Source organism: Cyprinus carpio, chromosome A1 (genome assembly GCF_018340385.1).
Source record: "Cyprinus carpio isolate SPL01 chromosome A1, ASM1834038v1, whole genome shotgun sequence".
In the NCBI taxonomy this organism is placed as follows: domain Eukaryota; kingdom Metazoa; phylum Chordata; class Actinopteri; order Cypriniformes; family Cyprinidae; genus Cyprinus; species Cyprinus carpio.
This window is the reverse complement of record NC_056572.1, coordinates 3,751,467-3,769,178: the sequence shown is the minus strand read 5'-3', so window position 1 is coordinate 3,769,178 and position 17,712 is coordinate 3,751,467. Positions and strand designations below refer to the sequence as shown.

The following is a 17,712-nucleotide window of genomic DNA, read 5'->3' as shown; positions in this document are numbered from 1 at the left end:
CTTTCTGAAACATACAGCAGCCATTGTGGTTATTCAATCTACATAGTAGACTCTGACATGTGCACAAGAAATATCCTACTGTATCCAAGTATGTGTTTCTTCATAAGTAGATTCCAGTTTGTAAATGTGACAGTAATCTTTTCCCTCTCTCTGTCTCCCTCTCCGTTGCTGACTCCAGTGCAGAGCTGATTTCTGCAAGGTTTGCTCTCCCTCTCTCAGTTTCCTTTCTCTCTTACTTAATTGTCCATCAATTTTCTCTAAACCTCCCTTTTCTTCCTCTCTCCCTGTAGGAATATTCTTCGTCTGTAAAGGCCACAGTGCAGATCTCTGTACCAATGAATGGAAACGGATCAAATAGATCAATTTATTTGTCTTCTCTTTTGATTTTCTACTTGCTGTGATGGCAAAACTGAAGTTTCAGCCATTACATTTCTTCAGTAAATAAAGTTTAATAGAAGAGCATTTATTTAATTTTTTTTGTAACATTATAAATATCTTTACTGTCACTTTCAAAAAATGTAAAGTGTCCTTGCTGAATAAAAGTATTAATCTCTTTCTATCCTTTTATCATCCCAAACTTTTAAATGGTATTGTATCATATGTATATGTGTGTATATGATGTGTTCCCATAAAATATTAAGCAGCAAAAACTTTTTATCAATAAAAATTGTTTCTTGAATCCCAAACTTTTAACAGCAAATCAGCTGGCAAGGCAAGTCAAGTTTATTTATATAGCATATTTCATACACAATGGTAATTCAAAGTGCTTTACATAAAAGAAAAGAAAATAATAATAATAAAAAATAATCACAACAATAAAACAAGGGATTTAATAGTGCATACAGCACTATGTACACATACAATTAAAGTATACCAGTATACAGGTTGAGTGCTTGGTATAATATAATGAATATGTCAAAATATTAAACTCTAGTGCTGTCAAATGAATAATCATGATTAATTGCATCCAAAATAAAAGTTTGTTTACATAATATATGCATGTGTATATATGCATGTGCATGTGTATGTTACATAATATACAGTATGCATTGTAATTATACAAAAATATTTCCCTTTATGTCTCATTTAATGACAGATGCTAAACCATAATATGCAAAACCTGATATATTAATTTCTGAGAATGATCCAAAGGGTTTTGATGGATGCATCAAACCTGTATATATATAAAAATGGCCTTGTCAGCCAGATACATTTTGCTAACACAAAGTCCACCACTTCATTCTTGCACTTGATGCTCTTACAACAAGATGACATGAGCTGCACAGTCATTGGTAACAGAACTAGCTTCAGCCTCATCCTTTTACATGCAAATTTATACACTCCATAAATTATGCAAAAGTTCTAATGGTTCAGATAGTACCTACTGCTGATTCTTTCAGAATCACAGAGCGTACATTAGAGTCTGTATGGGTGCCTGGAGTGAGGGATTGCTTGCAGTAACTTTCTGTGAGAATAGCTGCATGTTACTTTTAACTGCGTCAGCGAAACAGGTTGACCAGCATCACACACACAGCATATTGATCACTTGTGTGGAGTGAATTATTGCTGACCATGAAAGGACACAAATACATACAGATAAATACCTGTCTAGCATTGTTCAGCCACTATAGTATGGAGAGAGAGATATATGGATTGTGGGTAAAAGAGGAAGAAAAGGCATGTTATATTGACGAGATTAAAATGAAAAAGGAGTGTTAAACATATAATTTAGCGTTTATTTAGTGTCATTACCAATACAAATCTGGCGCTCCAGATATCTGTTTAATCAGTTTATCTTTATTTAACAAATGCTGTGGAATAAACATCCTGAAAGGTCTCCTGTCCCAGGCAAAGAGCTATTCACACACATACTGATGCAGAGAGCGGTAACCTGCTGTTTGTCTGTAAGTCTTCAGATTCCAGGTGGCCTTCTACTTCCTGCTGCAGTTGCTAGGTAACAGCACACATCAGAATCCAAAGTATAAGAACTGCATACACAGAGATTCCACAAGACACTTTCTTTGCTGAACTCTGTTCACTGCAGTCTTATGAGACCAGCCTGGAGTTCTAATGGCATATTCCAAATTTAAATTTGAATTAAAGTTAGTATATGGATCGTTAAAGCGCACACACACACACACACATACACACACACACACACACACACACACACACACACACACACACACACCTTGGAATTGAGCCAAAGCTGTCTTTACCTTCAAATTAAAGTACATTCAAATAGTTATCGATGCCACGAGATTCATACATATTTTCATATTCATATATCCTATTCAAATATAGCCTAACAAACATAGCCTAATAAACATTAAGTTACTACAAAGTTTTTTTTTTTTTTTTTTTTTTTTTTTTGACCGGTCATCTCATTTTGAAATCTCTGGCGCCCCGAGCTGGACATTTTTCTGAATTACTGCTGAAGAAATTAGTGAAAATAAGTGTATATGACTTATATAAAACAAACCGTTTATTTCGGTTATACATTTAATTTATAAATAATAGAAATAAACTATTGCATTTAATTATTCATAAAGTCTCAACAAAATCTCGAGAGCCTGCATCGAGTACATTTGCATCTAGAGATAAAAAGGGGAATTCCCTCTCGGTTTACTCATTTCCTTTCTTTCTTTTTTGGAGGCCAATAAAACATATTGAGGGGGAAAACTTTAGTTGAAATAGCAGAAGTGGTATGAAATTAATCACACATTCACATGATAACAAGGAAGCTGGTTGTCGCTGAAACAAGAAAATGCTAGATTCGATTGCAATTGTCATGAAGTATTTTGAAACCTGATCGAATGTGCATTCAAATAATAAGGGTAACACAAAATATGTATTATAAATGACTTGACCTCTGGATCTGAATATGACGATATTTGATATCTAGGGCACTGCGTGACAGGATCCGCCTCCTCGTTTGTTTCACTTTGTAAGAAAGAGGAATTGTTCCTTATTGAAGGTTATTTTCCCCCATGCAAAGATTATATTGTACTGCAAGAGGTCTGTCTCGAGTTGCTTCGCACTTGAACCACTTTAACTACTCAGATATTTGAGCTGAACATTGGGAATTATATCGTCACAATTCAAGTAAGTCCATGATAAAAGATCACACATGCTACATTCAGCTCTAATACTTTATCACAGATGAATACATTCACGTGTAGCATCATGTTACCAGGTTTAGAAGAAAAAAAAAATCATCTTAACCATTATAATTATAACTTATTTTGAAGTTAATATAGTTTCTTTAATAGCTACTGGCTATAGTGGCTAGTTGTTTCAACTTGAGTATCTCTTATCTCTCTGTACATTTTGGGAAATATGAAATGCTATGTATTTAAAGTATAATGTAGTATTTAAAGAATGTTATGCATTTAAATGACTTTTCAGTAGCAAAATATAACTTGTTTTGACTAACAGAAGTAAATTACTGATATGACAACTCAACCAGACAGAGAATAGAAATAGAAATACACTTATCCTGAAGTTTTATTTTTTGGTTAAAATATTCTGAATAGCCCTGGTCTTCTTTTCTAGCAAATTGTCTTGTCTATAAACTCATTCTGTGTATGAAATATTGTTGTCAACAATATTATGTTTATTACAGCTTGACTTGAGGAGAGAATAGGAAGGAAAGAAAATATATGGAACTGATGAAACTCATATTGTTGCCGTTGTTCTGCATGTGTTTTCATGGCCACTGTGCAGACACTGCATATCCACACAAGTCAACATGTACGATTGAGAATGCCAAAGCAGACTGCAGTCATATGAATCTAGATGCGGTTCCAACGGACCTACCAAAAAATATCACCACATTGGATGTGTCTCACAATAGACTTAAAACTCTGTCTTCTCTGCTTTTGTACTCGAATCTGGTGACTATAGATGCCAGCTACAACTCTTTAACTGCCATAGAAAAGGATCTATGTCTTTCTGTGTCACACCTGCAGATTCTTAATGTGCAACACAATGAAGTGTATTTGATAAGTGAGAAAGACCTGAAAAACTGTTTTCATTTAACAAGACTTGATCTGTCTGACAACAGACTAAAGCTAAATGGAGAGCCTTTCTCTGTTCTAAAGGTATGTTTATGAAGACATTTTACTAAATATTCAATGTGAATATTAAATGCAATCAAAAGTTTAAGGTGTCTTTTAGCATGATTCAATTAGGTTATTTCCGCCCTATGTAGAGTTTGACATGGTTGGATGTATCTCGAAACAAACTGAAATCAGCGAAACTGGGCACACAACCTCAGCTGCCAAACCTGATCACCCTCGTTCTCTCTGGAAATGAAATTTCTGTACTGCAAAAGAATGACTTCTCATTCCTCAGTAATTCTTCTGCATTTCGGGTTCTGATACTCTCGTCTCTGTCTCTTAAAAAGGTAAGAAGAACAGAAAGTAACACATGTCTGGTTACTTTCACTGACAGCACATGAGAATCTTTCTATAAAAACCCTTTCAGAATTTCAGATTTTACCATGTGTGTTTGCCACAGCGTGTGTTTACTCGCATCTACTGTTATCTTTCTTGGAAAGCTAACTTATGAAATGTTGCATTAACAAGTGCTTGTGTAGCATTAGATTATCAAACAAATGCAACTTGAACTAAACTTTTAAATAAATGGCAGTCAGTTAGTATGTTTATCTGCATTTTTTTAAAAGTTCAGTGTTCAATGTCATATCATCAAGGTGTTGTAAACCTCGGTTAGCTCTACCTTTCTCACTCCAGCAAACTTTTGTCTTCTTTTTCAATTTGTTTTGATAAACTAGGTTGAGAACGGCTGTTTCCAGGCTATTGCTAGACTTTCTGACTTAGTCCTGGATTACTGCAAGATCAGCCTTCAGTTTACCACCAGTCTTTGGGAAGAACTTGCTGGCACAGCTTTGCGAAAGCTTTCCCTTAAGAACACTCAACAGGTGACACTCTCAAACACAACTTTCCAAGGTCTAGAGAAGACTAACATCACAGTGCTCGACCTCAGCAGTAACACAATGTCGAAGATTGCAGAAGGCGCCTTTCAGTGGTTTCCCCGACTGGAAATGTTATCCCTGGCGCATAACACTCTTAGACACCTAACTAAGGACACTTTCCGTGGACTGGGAAACTTGAGGCAGCTTAACCTGCAGAAAGCACTGATTAAGAGTCATACATCATCCTTACCAATTATTGAAGACTTTTCTTTCCACCATTTAGTCCAATTAGAGCATCTCTGCATGGGAAATACTGCATTCCGAGAGATAACAGAGCATATCTTTTCTGGACTTCGGAACCTGAAGACACTGGATTTGAGTTGGAGCATCACAGGGTTGAAGACGGTCACAAACAGAACATTTGCTGCTTTGCAAGAATCTCCACTCCTTCAGACTTTTAATCTTACTGCCATGGGTATCAACAAGTTGGCACCTGGAGCCTTCTCAAGTTTGGGCAACCTCACTACACTCCTACTTGATCACAATTTCATTAATCAGCAGTTGAAAGGAGATGAGTTAGAGGGCCTCTCTAACATTAAAGAGATTGACATGTCTATAAACCAGCAAAGCATTTCCCTTACCAATACGTCATTCATCCACGTCCCAACATTAAGGACTCTAAAGCTCGGCCGTGCCCTTAAAGGGACCCTAGCTATGGAACCATCTCCATTCAGGCCACTTGTCAACCTCACATTTCTAGATCTCAGCAATAACAATATTGCAAACATAAATGCTTGCTTGCTGAAAGGACTCCATCATCTGAAAGTGCTGAAAATGCAGCACAACAACTTGGCTAGGTTGTGGAAGACGGCCAACCCTGGTGGTCCAGTGTTGTTCCTCCAGGATGCCAGAAAACTGTCTTTCCTGGATCTGGATTACAATGGTTTAGATGAGATTCCACTCAATGCTTTGCGCGGCCTCTCAGAGTTACGTGAGCTAAGTCTCCATGGTAATCTCTTGGATCAGCTGCATGCCTCTGTTTTTGATGACCTACAGTCTTTAAAGTATTTGTATCTTCAAAAGAACCTTATAACGTCCGTCCAACATGTCACATTTGGTGTGCCGCTGTCCAACCTGACAGAACTCTACATGGACCACAACCCCTTTGACTGCACCTGCGAGAGCATCCTGTGGTTCTCTGAGTGGCTTAACTCTACCAATGCCAGCATTCCTGGATTCCCTCAAAGTTACATCTGCAACACCCCAAATGCCTACTTTAACCGCTCCGTCATGGACTTTGACCCATTGTCCTGCAAAGATATGACACCTTTTAAGGCACTGTACATTTTGAGTAGCACAGCAGTGTTAATGTTGTTATTTACAGCCTTCTTGATACACTTCCAGGGATGGAGAATTCAGTTCTTCTGGAACATAATGGTAAACCGTATGCTGGCGTCACTGGAGGATGAAAGCATTACTGAAGGTAGATATGCATATAATGCATATATCATCCACAGTGCTCAGGACAGACCATGGGTGGAACGAAGCTTGCTCCCCTTAGAGGATGAAAAATTCCATTTTTTTCTTGAAGACAGAGATGCAATACCTGGATTTTCTCAACTTGACACCATTGTTGAAAACATGGGACAGTCTAGGAAAATCCTTTTTGTTATTACAGAAATGCTTCTAAAGGATCCATGGTGTAGGCAGTAAGTAAAATTGTCCTTATTAGCTATAACTGGTTCAAAAAGGCTTTCTACAATTACATTTAGTAACCATTAATAAAATGCAAACCACTGACCAGTTTAGGTTCTTTAAGGTGTAGATTCAGATCCTCAAAGAAACACCTCACATATTCACCAAACACATGCTTCCTTTTCTGCAAGTTACTGAAATGCACAGGTGTTTTAGCGAATTCAAGTTCAATTCAGAAGTGTTTACACTCTCTCTGTCTTCCACTCTGCAGATTTAAAGCCCATCATGCACTTCACCAGGTAATGGAGGACAATCGTGACTCGCTGATTCTGATTTTTTTGCAAGATGTAACTGATTACAGTCTGAACCGCTCTCTGCATCTTCGTCGTGGCATGTTGAAACCTCACTGTATCCTCTACTGGCCTTTACACAGGGAACGAATCCCAGCTTTCCATCAGAAACTCCGCTCAGCATTAGCCTCTACCAACAAGGTCAACTAGAAATAATTTTTTCACTATTTGTACTACAGTCTTGGATTCTCTGTTCCATTACTTTCAATTTCTTAATACATTTTCATTTCAAAAGAATTTGCAGGGGAGATTAGGTTTGAGTGCTGCTTCCTAGCAAATACCACCTACCAGACACAACATCCAATGGCCTTGCGAGGAAGCTACCAAATGTGACTTGGCAAATTATTTTAAGCAAACAGATAAATTCACTCACAGGAGAAGTTTCGCTACCTTTTTTATACACTATTTAGTAATCACAATACCATAATCCCATTGTGACTTCCAACTAGATACTTGTCCAGACAAAATAGGGCCCACTCTGTCTAAGGTACTGGCTTTTTCACGTATTATTTTTTATGCCCAAAGAGATCATTTCAGTCTCACATCTGTGACCATAACAATTTCATTGAATCTGGAATTTGGCTGGCCACTGCCTTCAGGGCCACAAATAAAAGGAGTAATATATACTGTATTTGGAAATAACTTTTTAAAAAATCTAATGTTAAAACTACAAAATGATTGATATGTTTAAAAAAATAATAATTTTCCCCTCCATTTTTTATAGTTTAGTCAAATATAATACTGTATAGTGGCATAATATAAGGTTGTTTTCTTTTCTTTTTTTAGGTTAAGCAGCTTTGGCATGTTCTCAGGTATTAATTATTGAATTGTTTCTGTCCGAGAAGGTGATGATAAATGTTGCACTTTTCAAAAATATTTCTAAAGTCTGTGTTAATGCTAAACAGTGTAAATTACATATGCTTGAGTATTTAAGAATTGAAATCTTTTGTACAGTGCAGCCATCCAGTGGTCATCTCTTTAACCAAATGAAAACTTATATTTTTTTGCCTTTTTTTTTTTGTACTGTATAGGGGAGACCGTGGCTAGTTGTCACCTTTTACTGAATATTTCTAGGGTAGGTTTTTATTTTTTGAAAGTCTAATTCTATAGGCAGATGCTTCACAAAAATGCTATTGAAAATGTACTACTTACTGAGAACCTTGTAGTTACTGTGATATTACCAGATGTAACACCTTCCCCAATGTGATATTTAGTCTTGTCTCCCATATAATGTATACATAATAATAATAATAAAAAAAAATATCAGCATTACAGAAGTCTTTCTGATTTTTTTTCATGAAACGTTAAATAAAGGAAAATTGTGATCAAATGCTTGTGCAGAATAAACAAACAAAAGTCATGGTGCTTATTTGAAAATCTAAGCACATCCCATGGCTTTAGAGGGATGTACCACACATTTTCAAGTCCTCATTTAAAAGGCGAGGAGCTCCTAAAACCACTACAATATAGATCTAACTAAACGTAATCAAAATGCTAGTCGTTGAACTATTAAACGGATCGGAGGTTTTTGTCTCACTTCTTCTTTTTCTGACTTTCATAACATATCAGCTACTTAAAGATTACGTGCACAAATGGAGAGAACTGAAACCTGTCCCTGGGATTAGTCCAACTTACCCCTTCTTAGGAAACACGCTCAACTTTAAGTCTAACAGAAGAGGTAAGTACTAAAAATATTACTAATACAGGGCATAATAATAAAAATGTAAGGTATTATATCTGAGCAAGTTTTGTTTATGACAACTACAGTATATTGTATTTTACAATTTATGATAAACACAATATACATAAGTATGTATGATGAAAGCTATCCGTATGCAACTATGGTGATTTTAGATTAAATTAGTAACTAAGTTAATTTTTGGGGATAAAAAAAAAAAAAAAAAAAAAAAGGAAAAAAAAAGGAAACATTCACGCGCTCAATGCCTCCCTCTCCCGCGGAGCTGAATAATTGCACCTCCAAACGCCGTATCCTGGTAACCTAGAGATTTATGTTGGACACTTAGAAGTGATAGTACAACCCACCCTAACTTCACATGTATAGGCCTACATAAATTTACATTACACTCTGTCAAAAATTTTACACAATATTTAGACTCATCCTTAAATCCAGACACCTGTTCAAAGTTGCTAAATAAAGCCAAACCCCTCACCCATGTTCTTAAATATGTCTCAACACGCAGATGAAGAGCAAATGTGCAATTGTAAATGTATAAACTACTGACATAAAGCTTGCCTTGAAGTACTTTCTTAAGAGTTTTCTTGTCGTATGTCTGTTCTCATTCTCATGCTTATTACATCCGAGTACAAAAAGAAGGCATCTGGTATTTGGACATAAAAATAATAGTATCATAATGCTATCATTTAATATCCTATTGAACACCACCTCTCAAACAAAGCTTCACAAATGAGTTTCCAATAAGTTATTTCCAATAAATAAATAAATAATCCAAACATTATCACACCAAACTTAATTTACCCACTTCAGAGATTCTGCAATTCTGAAACTCTGCAGGACAGTGGCCCTCCAGGAGCAGTAATGTGGTGGAAATCGTATAAGAAATAATGACCAGTCACAACACCCAAAATTTTAAGTTCCCCTCACCATATTTCTCTCATTTTTACACTGGGGAATATTTATGGTTTGGACTTAAACAAACCATAGTTGAAAACAATATTGTTGAAACATATAGATTCTTATGTGGCACTTATTTCGTCTCTATAAATCGTAGCATAAAATCTTAATGTCCATGTTACTGTGAAAAATGCCAGTTGCATTGGACTTAAAGTAACCCTTTAAATGCATTTAAGTACAAAAGTTGAAAACTCTCTTTCAGATTTCTTTTGTCAGGTGGTTGGCTACACAAAAGAATTCTGGAATTCTCCTCTGTTTAAATTATGGATTGGACCTGTGCCATTTCTCATCTTATACCATGCTGAGACTATTGAGGTATTGTCCACTTGCATATAGACTGAAAAACATGCACACTCATCTGTTATGATCAGAGTCTTTGGCCTAGTATTAGTATATTTCACCGTACGAGTGGATGTTTGAAGATCAAGAGAACCTTGGTGAGTGAACTTACTGTATCTCACAGCACCACAAAGTTGAGGACTGTGCATTAAATATAAGAAAAAAGATAATCTATCTATGTACAAAAAATACACAAGGCATTAAAGATTATAAGAGAATATGTTAAAAGAGAATATACATTGAGTATTAAAGTCCAATGTCATGCAAGTGTAATGCAAGTCCAATGTCCAATGAAAGTGTTAATAAAACCAGATTCAGTGTCCCAAAGACAAATAGTATCAACAACAGGATAAGCAAATGTTTAAGAATACTAATGTTTTTGGTGATTATAGTTATTTGGTTATGGTTGTTGATTAGTTGAATTTCTAGGTGTCACGCATGTACTGTAACCATGGTTCCCCGAAAGGACCAGTGTCTGAAGTATGTGTGAAACAACTCCAATCCCATTTGGTTGTCTGAAGGAGACGTGAAAACAGGCAAGCCCCAAGCATGGCGAGGGGACACAGCATCTCATTCCCTCTCGGGGAACCATGGTTACATGTGTAACCCGAGACATTCCCCTTATAGGGAACTTACACTACATCTTCTAGCGGACACTTTGGGGAATGGAATGCAACTCACCCATGCTATGGTGCATGCCTGTTCACCTGGTGAGTGAGCACCAAACCTTCCTTCAGAAAAGGAGCAAGCCACTGAGGCCTGGGGCCACTAACATAACTCGGAAAAATGGGCAACCCATGCCAATCAGGGGACATCCCCTTACCCAAGCTAAGAACACAGCTATCCTCAGAAGGTTAGGTTACAATAAGCCAAAGCATCATGCAGGGCCCAGGGAGAGACCGGACCTTCAGTCAATGGTTCGCCAACAAGCAAAACACATAAGAACAACATCAGTCCAGCCTGGAGCCCAATGTAAGCAGCTTCTCTTAGAGCTCGCCCTAAAGAGAAGAGGGGCACAGGTGGCCATGCTAGTCTTTTGATCCTGCTTATTAGGGATTTGCCTGAATCCGAATGCCATGTTCGGAAAGGAAATGACATGTACTATGGAACCCCTAAAGGGAATAAATATGAGATGGGAGTATATTTTAATGCTTTCTCTCGCAATTATGTTGATGGGTAATTATACTGTATATAGATTGCAGGCATCAGGGAGCCACAATTAATATGCGGGACATTAAAATCACTTTTGAATGTGGCATTCGTGATCACACATACTATGTTTGTATACTACTCTGTGTGTATAATGTTATTTGTTTTCCGTGCATTTCTGAATACAGATTCACTATTCGGGCCCATCCCTACTGCCTATAATCCTCAGGTCGAGACAAACCAGCCCCCTCAGAAGTTTAGAGGTAGAGTTGGGATAGCAGGGAATGAACTTCCCAAAAGGCAGCAGACTGCGCTTTCGCCACCCTTAACTTCTTGACAAACCCTTGCCCTCATCTAAGTCTCTGAGTAAGTCAGCTTGGTAAGCTTGTAACACATGCGAATGTAGCTTTCTCATTGGAAATTCTCACAACGAGCGTATTCAGAGCCCTAGAGAACCAAAAGTGCAAGCTTCTCACCAAGACACATAATGCATAGATCAAGTGTGTCCTTGGGTGTCAGAAACCTCGAACACAGAGGCACACATTTTCTAAAATGCTCAGTTGCCTTGGTTTCTCCATAACACCTTCACATGCACTGTCAAACAAATGGCTCCTGAAGACGACAAACGTTTGTGATGTGTTCGGAAGGTACCCTCTTATTTGTCTGGGCTACCACCTGTGACGTCATGGGCTACGTGGGCCAATGGGTCTGGAGTTGTTTCACACGTGCTTCAGACACCGATCCTGCTAGTGGCTGTCCCCATAGTGTCCACTAGAGGATGCAGCACAAATTCCCTAGAAGGTGAACCATGATTTCACTTCATTTCAGCAGCCATTGTTGGCAAGTAGATTCAAAATGTTTACAGAAATGCAAGGAATAAGATACAGTAAAAATCTAGCTAAACATATCTATTTTAACAGTTAGGGTTAGGGTTAGTCTAATGACACAGTCTTTAGGAAACCTAATGGTAAAAAGTGCATCAAAACTGTTGCAATATTTAAACATTTTACTTTGATTTTTTTTTTCAATGCAAATATATCAATACTCAATACACCATCTCATCTGAATTCAATTTTTATGAAGTTTTACAAGTCCTCACTTTTCTTTTTATATGTTGCTCTTGGCAAATCCTACCACTTATACAGACAGTGCTGAGTAACCCTGTTCACATGGACAAGGCCTACGCATACAAATTTCTGCACCCCTGGCTGGGAACAGGACTACTCACAAGGTAAACTCTATATTTAACAAACGCAACTTTTAATTAAATTCAAGTCAAGTCAAGGCAAAGTCTTAAATTCCCTTCTTACTTTCCTTCTGTTAGTACTGGGGATAAGTGGAGACACAGACGTAAGATGTTGACCCCGACATTTCATTTCTCTATACTAACTGAGTTCCTGGAGGTGATGAATGAACAGGCGGAGGTGCTCATAGAGAAACTTGAGAAACAAGCTGGAAAAGGACCTTTGAACTGCTTTAACCACATCACTCTCTGTGCCCTTGACATCATCTGTGGTTTGTATGGTTTTCTGACTGCAATTTATCCTGTAAACTTTAACATTACTTACCTTTCATTACCTTTACTGATAGTCTGATATGTACACTTCAGGGGTAGATAAGGTACAAATACACTTTAAAGAGAACAGCGGGTACTTTTAACAAGACACAACTTACCTTCAGTTAGCGATATGTAATTTCTGCCAGGAATGAACACAAGGCTGTGAAAGATAGAGCTACAACGTGTTCAGTGGATTGTGCAACAAACCGATTGTACGAAATGTCTTTCCAAAAATAACTTTCAGTAGACGAGAATTCCACAAAGCAATTTTGAAAGTTGTGAGTTGTAAAAATTATGTGGTTTTGGACCACTATACATTGCATGCCATTGTAAAGACTACTGTAAGTTTATACCTCATAGCTTTGTTTTCAACCACATAAAATTCTAAACTAAAAGTCTATTGAAATAACTTTTGTTTGTGTGTTTAAGCCGGTTTTGGTTTTTAGTGAAAGGATGGCAATGCAAACTAGTTTGATTGATGATGTGGAGCAAGTATCACATTTTAAAACAGAATTGTTACATTTCAGAGACTGCCATGGGAAAGAAGATCTATGCACAGAGCAACCATGACTCTGAGTATGTGCGCAGTGTGTACAGGCAAGTGCTTTTTACATTTATTAGTGTTAATATGGCAGGGACATTTTTATGGTGGATGCTAGACTGATATAAGGTTGTGCATGCGAGTACAAATTAATATTGGTTTGTAACCATGCAAATGACTGTGTGTGTTTTCCTGGTTTGTGAGATAGCTTTTTTTTCTAAGTCACGTTTGTTTTGATGGAGTGAAGGACATGCATTTCTTTTATTCTGATTGGTACAGGATGAGTGACATCATCACCAGGCGCCAGAGGATGCCATGGTACTGGCCTGATTTTGTGTATAATTATTTTGGTGAAGGCAGAGAACACAACCGTAGTCTAAAGATCCTTCACTCCTTCACAGAGAGTGTGAGTGTTTATGTAATATCTGTCCATATTCATTCTGGTCAAGGCTGCATCTGATTACCTGTGTGTGTGCGTGTGGGTTTTTTTTTGTTTTTTTTTTGTTTTTTTTTGTCGTGCAGGTGATTAATGAGAGGGCAGAGTACATCACCTACGTTGAGTCTGACAGCGAATCAGATCAGGGAATGAGGAAAAGGCGGGCTTTCTTGGACATGCTGTTGAAAACAGCAGATGAGGATGGGAAAAAGTTAACTCACAAAGATATCCAGGAGGAAGTAGACACCTTTATGTTTGAGGTATTATTACAATAACTAGTGATGGGAGGAACGAAGCTGTATGAAATGATTCACTGTTTCGAAGTGCTCAAAACACCAAAGGCTGGCGGCACCTGCTGGTTAAAACAATGCAACAAAAACTCATCCCAAACATGTATATCATAATCACCATAATTATGTGAAGTATCATAAATACACCTCTTAAAAAACCAATTACAAATGTTTTCATGAATACCCTTAAATATGAATGTCCTGTAAAATTTTTTGTTCTTTTATTAATGTATAGTGCTTGTTTTTCTGTTTTATTAGGCAAGACTTGGTAAACTAGGTCATTATCATCCACCTTTTCTGTTTTATACACTTATTAAAATTCATTAAATTAAAAGAACCTACATTTTAAAACTTAAAACCATTAGACACTTGTTCATGTTGTCACCAAATCAATGCCATCTAGCTTAAAATGTTTTGAAACCAATGTTCGAAAGAGCATGATGCAATAAAGCCTTGTTTGCTAAAATCAAGTAACTTGCCAAGTTCGATACATCCAAACCACTAAAACGTAATAAAAGATTTGCAAATGTTTCGAAGCTTCATGAATCAGAGTTTCAAAAGCAGCCATCACTAACAATAGCTTCATGTTAGAGTGATGTTATATATATCCTTATGGCGTGATTCCAATTAGCCTTTTTCCTTTATTTTCAGGGTCATGATACGACAGCGGCTGCTATGAACTGGGCCATACACTTGTTAGGATCCCATCCTGAAGTCCAAAAAAAGGCACAACAAGAACTATTTGAGGTTTTTGGTGTGTTAAGCCCACTTGTGGTTCATATTTTACAGTTATACACTGAGAATAGGGGTTTAAATCATTACTTTGCTGCGAGGTAAAGAGCCTGAAACAGCTTGGAACTCATTTTGATAATTTTGCAATGCATGTGTGTGTCAGGCGAGTCAGAGAGGCCTATTAACACAGAGGATCTGAAGAAACTGCGTTATCTGGAGTGTGTGATAAAGGAGTCTCTGCGGCTCTTCCCTTCTGTTCCGTTTTTCGCCCGAACCATCTGTGAGGATACACAGATCAGTGAGTTCCTTATATTAGTCTGCTTATCACATATTCATTCATTCTTTGGGTCATGCATACATTGATTAGGTATTTTGTTGATTTATACATTTTATAATTTATAAAGTTCATTTATTTACAGTTGATTTATTTATAATTTATACAGTAGATTTTTATTTATACAGTTAATTTATACAGTACATTTGTTTTATCCATTTTGTTCTGTTCGTTCATTAGTTTCAGCAATAATTCACACACAAATAGGTCCAAACCCATACAGTATGACCTCCTGTCTTCTGTGAATGACAATAGGAGAAATTTCATAATGTACTGATAGCTGATAACTGCCAAAATTGAATTTTCTTATTATTTACTCACCCCAAATGTCATTGAAAATTCTAAAGATATTTTTTTTTCTTCTTTGGAACACACACACACACACACAAAGAAACTTTACTTAGTTTTTTTTGCATGCAATAGCAAAAAGTAGGAAACCTTTTTTTATTTTTTTTATTTTATTGGTTATGATTTATGTTCCACTCATAAACATAATAGCACACACTTTTAAATCAACATAAAGGTGAATAAATAATTATGTAATTTTCACTTTTTGGTGAGCTATCCTTTTAAGAAACTGTAAAGATGGACATTTGACATGATATTTGTGTTTGTATTCAATAGGTGGCTATAAAATCCCTAAAGGAGCAAATGTCATCGTCATAACTTATGCCCTTCACCGTGACCCACGCTTCTTCCCCGACCCTGAAGAGTTTCGTCCTGAACGTTTCCTGCCAGAGAATTGTGTCGGTCGCCATCCTTATGCCTTCATCCCATTCTCTGCCGGCCTTCGCAACTGCATCGGTGAGACCTACACACACCAACATAAACATCATACATAAAAATAATGTATCAGTCTACCTTTCCACAGTTTTTTTTTTTTTTTTTTTTTTTAATAACATACACAGTTTTATGTTTGTGTGTATTCAGGTCAGCGTTTTGCTATAATGGAGGAGAAGGTTGTTCTGGCTTTTATTCTGCGCTACTTTAACATAGTAGCATGTCAGAAAAGGGAGGAACTCCGGCCTCTGGGCGAACTGGTACTGCGACCAGAGCAAGGCATCTGGATCACGTTGGAGCGCAGAAAGCACTAATATACAGTACACATAGCCAACACAGTGTCAAGAGAATTTGTACAAGATGGCAGTATTGTGTAGTGTATGACTCAAACCTAAACGTAACCATTAAGCCTGATTCCTCAACTCAACCATGTTTGATCTACACTTTTGTATGAAATCCACCTTATTTTGGAATGTGGAAGCAAGCTGTTTTCTTTGAATATGCTTTAACTTCTGATTCATTAGATGCTACAGGCTATAGGTAAATAACTGGAAGAATAACAAAATGTAGTAAATGGTACAAAAAAAGTGTTTATTATTGTGATAATAATGATATTATTAATAACATGATAACATATACCAATTTGTTGGTCACATTGATTTTCAAAAGTGCAGCTATTCTATAACTGAAAATACTACAAAATGACTAAGGGCTTTAGAAAATATACTATAAAAATTAATTTAAGAAATTATTCAAAAATGACCATGAGTAAACCTTTTTAATAATCTACACTTAAATTAACTCTGGTTTGTGTGGCATTAAATGTTTACAGATAATTTTTTGAGTATCAGTCAGATTTGTTTTTTTTTCTTTCTACATTGTGATTTTACACAAGTAAATCTAAAGAGATAGTAATATTGTAGAAACATGATTTTTTACTAATTGTTTAAAATGCAGTTAAATACTATTAAAGCATCTCAAGTTTAAGGTCTCATGTTTTTATTTTTATTTATTTTTTTCTCACTCATTTTGCACTCTAGCCATGAGGATCATCAACACACAAATAATTACTCAAACATGCACCACATGGCACATATGCCATAAGAATGTATGGTGTTGGACTGCACATGAATGCTCATATCTCATTTTATAGGTCAGAAAAGTCAGCATGAAAAGGCTGCAATTATGGGACAACATCAGAATAAATGATGGAGACTGTATTGACTGATTGAAAAAGATCCTTGGCTAGATAAGACTCAAGAGGGAGAGCCAAGAGTTTGGGATTAATGTGACATGCACATTGCAAACTACTGATAGTGATTTAAAAAAAAAAAAAAAAAAAAAAAAAAAAAACCTTTACATTTTGTTCTCTTTCACAAAAATGCTAAAATATTTTAAATATATCCCAGTCGAGTATACATTAAACAATGATTTTTTTTGTATCTGAGTTACTTGAGGAATCGTTTCAGCCCTAAATTGAGTATATTTAAATATATACTATATAATATACAGTAAAGTGATTTAGCAAATATTTCCCCAGTAAACTATTTTGTTCTGAGTTTGACCACGTACCTGACATTGAACGGAAACTAATAATAATAGTAATAATAATAATAACAAATCACCTGTAAAACATTTTATATATTATATTAGTTATATTATATTATTATATTATAAATATTATTATATTATATATTAAATATTAATGTATTTTATTCTACTATTATTCTACTTTATATTAAAATAAAGAAAAACATTGACTAGATAAAAAGTTCAGTTCAGATTTGCATAGCAATTTTCATAAATTAATATGATAATAATAGTAAATCCTAAACAGAAAATATTGCCAAACTGGCAACTGCTAAGCCAGCTAAAGATGACAGTGACGAGAAGTGATTTGTAGTTTGTTATAACAAATG

General features: G+C 36.2%; 2 protein-coding genes across 2 annotated transcripts; both read left to right on the top strand.

Moving 5' to 3' along the window:
- The first annotated feature begins 2,692 nt into the window (after window positions 1-2,692).
- tlr3 (toll-like receptor 3) lies at window positions 2,693-8,244 on the top strand. Its single transcript, XM_042766542.1, is given in 6 exon segments — window positions 2,693-3,105; window positions 3,626-4,103; window positions 4,214-4,408; window positions 4,796-6,645; window positions 6,903-7,047; window positions 7,049-8,244. Coding segments are annotated over 5 exon segments (2,691 nt in total). The 5' UTR covers window positions 2,693-3,105; window positions 3,626-3,662; the 3' UTR covers window positions 7,109-8,244.
- Window positions 8,245-8,376: 132 nt separating this feature from the next.
- On the top strand, window positions 8,377-16,770 carry LOC109072296 (cytochrome P450 4V2-like). Its single transcript, XM_042766763.1, has 11 exons — window positions 8,377-8,659; window positions 9,837-9,949; window positions 12,268-12,353; window positions 12,447-12,637; window positions 13,208-13,277; window positions 13,501-13,627; window positions 13,744-13,917; window positions 14,599-14,701; window positions 14,843-14,977; window positions 15,638-15,817; window positions 15,944-16,770. The coding sequence occupies exons 1-11, from the start codon at window positions 8,473-8,475 to the stop codon at window positions 16,105-16,107; spliced, it is 1,530 nt and encodes a 509-aa protein (XP_042622697.1). The 5' UTR covers window positions 8,377-8,472; the 3' UTR covers window positions 16,108-16,770.
- The last annotated feature ends 942 nt before the right edge of the window (window positions 16,771-17,712 follow it).